Consider the following 1,893-nt stretch of genomic DNA (forward strand, 5'->3'; position numbering starts at 1 on the left):
GCCTCCACAAAACACAGGCAAACTTCACAAACCCTCCAGCATCCCTGAGCACTGCTCCACCGCTGAGGCAGAATCTGCATCGAATCTGGTGCTCAGCACTCAGCGGGAGTCTCTTTGTCTGTGCGCAGGTGAATGTGAACATCCTGGAGGCTCAGAAGCTGGTTGGAGTGAACATCAACCCTGCAGTTTTCATCAGAGTGGGAGGTCAGAAAAAACACACCGTGACGCAGAAATCCACAAACTGCCCCTTCTACAACGAGGTACTACAGAGGAGAGTGCAGTAAAGTACAGTACAATACAGTACTGTGGAGTGCAGTGAAATACTGTGGAGCACAATACAATACAGTAAAATACAGCACAGTGGAGTTCAGTAGAATACAGTAAAATGCATTACAGTGGAGTTAAGTAGAATACAATAAAATACAGTACTGAGGAGTACAGTAGAATACAGTAAAATACAGTACAGTAGAGAACAGTAGAAAACAGTGGAATACCTTAGAATACAGTAAAATACAGTACATTGGAGCACTGTAAGCATACAGTTGAGTACAGCTGAATACAGTGGAGCACAGTAGTCTATGATCGAGTACAGTAGAGTTCAGTAAATACAGTGCAGTAGAGTACAGTAGAATACAGACAAATACAGTAAAATACAGTACAGTGAAATACAGTGATATGCAGTGGATTAAAGTAGAATATAGTGGAGTACAATGTAATACAGGTAAAAAATACAGTACAGAGGAGTACAATAGAATACAGTGGAGTACAGTAGAAAACAATTGAGTACAGTGCTGTAAAATACAGTACATTGAAGTCAAGTAGAATACAGTGGAGTATAGGAGAGTACAGTAAACTACAATACAGTGGAGTCCAGTACAGTAAAATACATTACAGATGAGTACAGCAGAGTACAATGAAATACAGTACTGTGGATTACAGTAGAATACAGTTAAATACAGTACAGTAGAGTACAGCAGAATACAGTAGAATACAGTAGAATACAGTACACAACAGTATAATAAGGACACATCTGTTGACTTCTTCTCCTCTTTCAGAACTTCCAGTTTGAGTTTCAAGAGACTCCTCAGATCCTCTTTGATAAAGTCATAGAGATAAAGGTCAGTTTTACTGTCTTCATTTTTCACTTGTGTTTCTACTGCTGTTACCATGGAGAGAGACAGTGGGCGTGGCCTAATTGAACACCTGTGACTGTCCTCTCAGGTGTTCCACAGACGGACTCTGGCCTTCCTGCTGACCCACATAGGAACCTTTAAGATCGACATCTCCACCGTGTACAACCAGCCAGGTACCAGTCCTGCTCACACTGCAGTACTCTGATCAAAATACTTCACAGTACTCACTGACCTCTGACCTCTGACCTCTCCAGACCACCGCTTCTACCAGAAGTGGGCTCCTCTCACCGACCCGGCCGACACCAGGTCAGGGATCAAGGGTTACGTCAAGGCCAGCCTCAGCGTGCTGATGAAGGGAGACGCTCTGAGCATGCCCAGTCTGCCACCGTCCTCCACGTCCGGGTCCAGCGAGGACATAGAAAAGTCCGTGAGAACACGTCGTCACTACGGTAACATGAGTTTCAGCAGCTGGCGTGATCGGCTCCAGGTTTTGACCTTCTGTCTTTCTCGCAGGAACCTGCTGCTTCCTCGCGGCATGGCCGTCGAGCGTCCGTGGGCTCGTTTCCGTGTCCGTGTCTACAGAGCCGAGGGTCTGCCTACGATGGAGGCGGGACTGATGGCCAAGATGTCGAAGGTCACTGACCGGACGGTCTTCATTGATCCCTACGTACAGGTGATCTTCGCTGGACAACAGGTAATCAAACAAGTGTATATACATTTGTTGTTATTTATATATAATTTTTCTTTCTTTCTGTATTTC

General features: G+C 44.9%; 1 protein-coding gene across 1 annotated transcript; it reads left to right on the forward strand.

The window, feature by feature from the left end:
* Positions 1–128: 128 nt before the first annotated feature.
* Positions 129–1,827, forward strand: LOC121965465 (fer-1-like protein 4; the record flags this gene model as incomplete). Its single annotated transcript, XM_042515609.1, has 5 exons — positions 129–260; positions 1,056–1,118; positions 1,222–1,306; positions 1,388–1,556; positions 1,647–1,827. Coding segments are annotated over 5 exons (630 nt in total), but the record flags the coding sequence as incomplete, so codon positions are not given.
* Positions 1,828–1,893: the final 66 nt, after the last annotated feature.

The sequence above is a fragment of the Plectropomus leopardus genome, unplaced genomic scaffold (assembly GCF_008729295.1).
Source record: "Plectropomus leopardus isolate mb unplaced genomic scaffold, YSFRI_Pleo_2.0 unplaced_scaffold20126, whole genome shotgun sequence".
Taxonomy (NCBI): Eukaryota; Metazoa; Chordata; class Actinopteri; order Perciformes; family Serranidae; genus Plectropomus; species Plectropomus leopardus.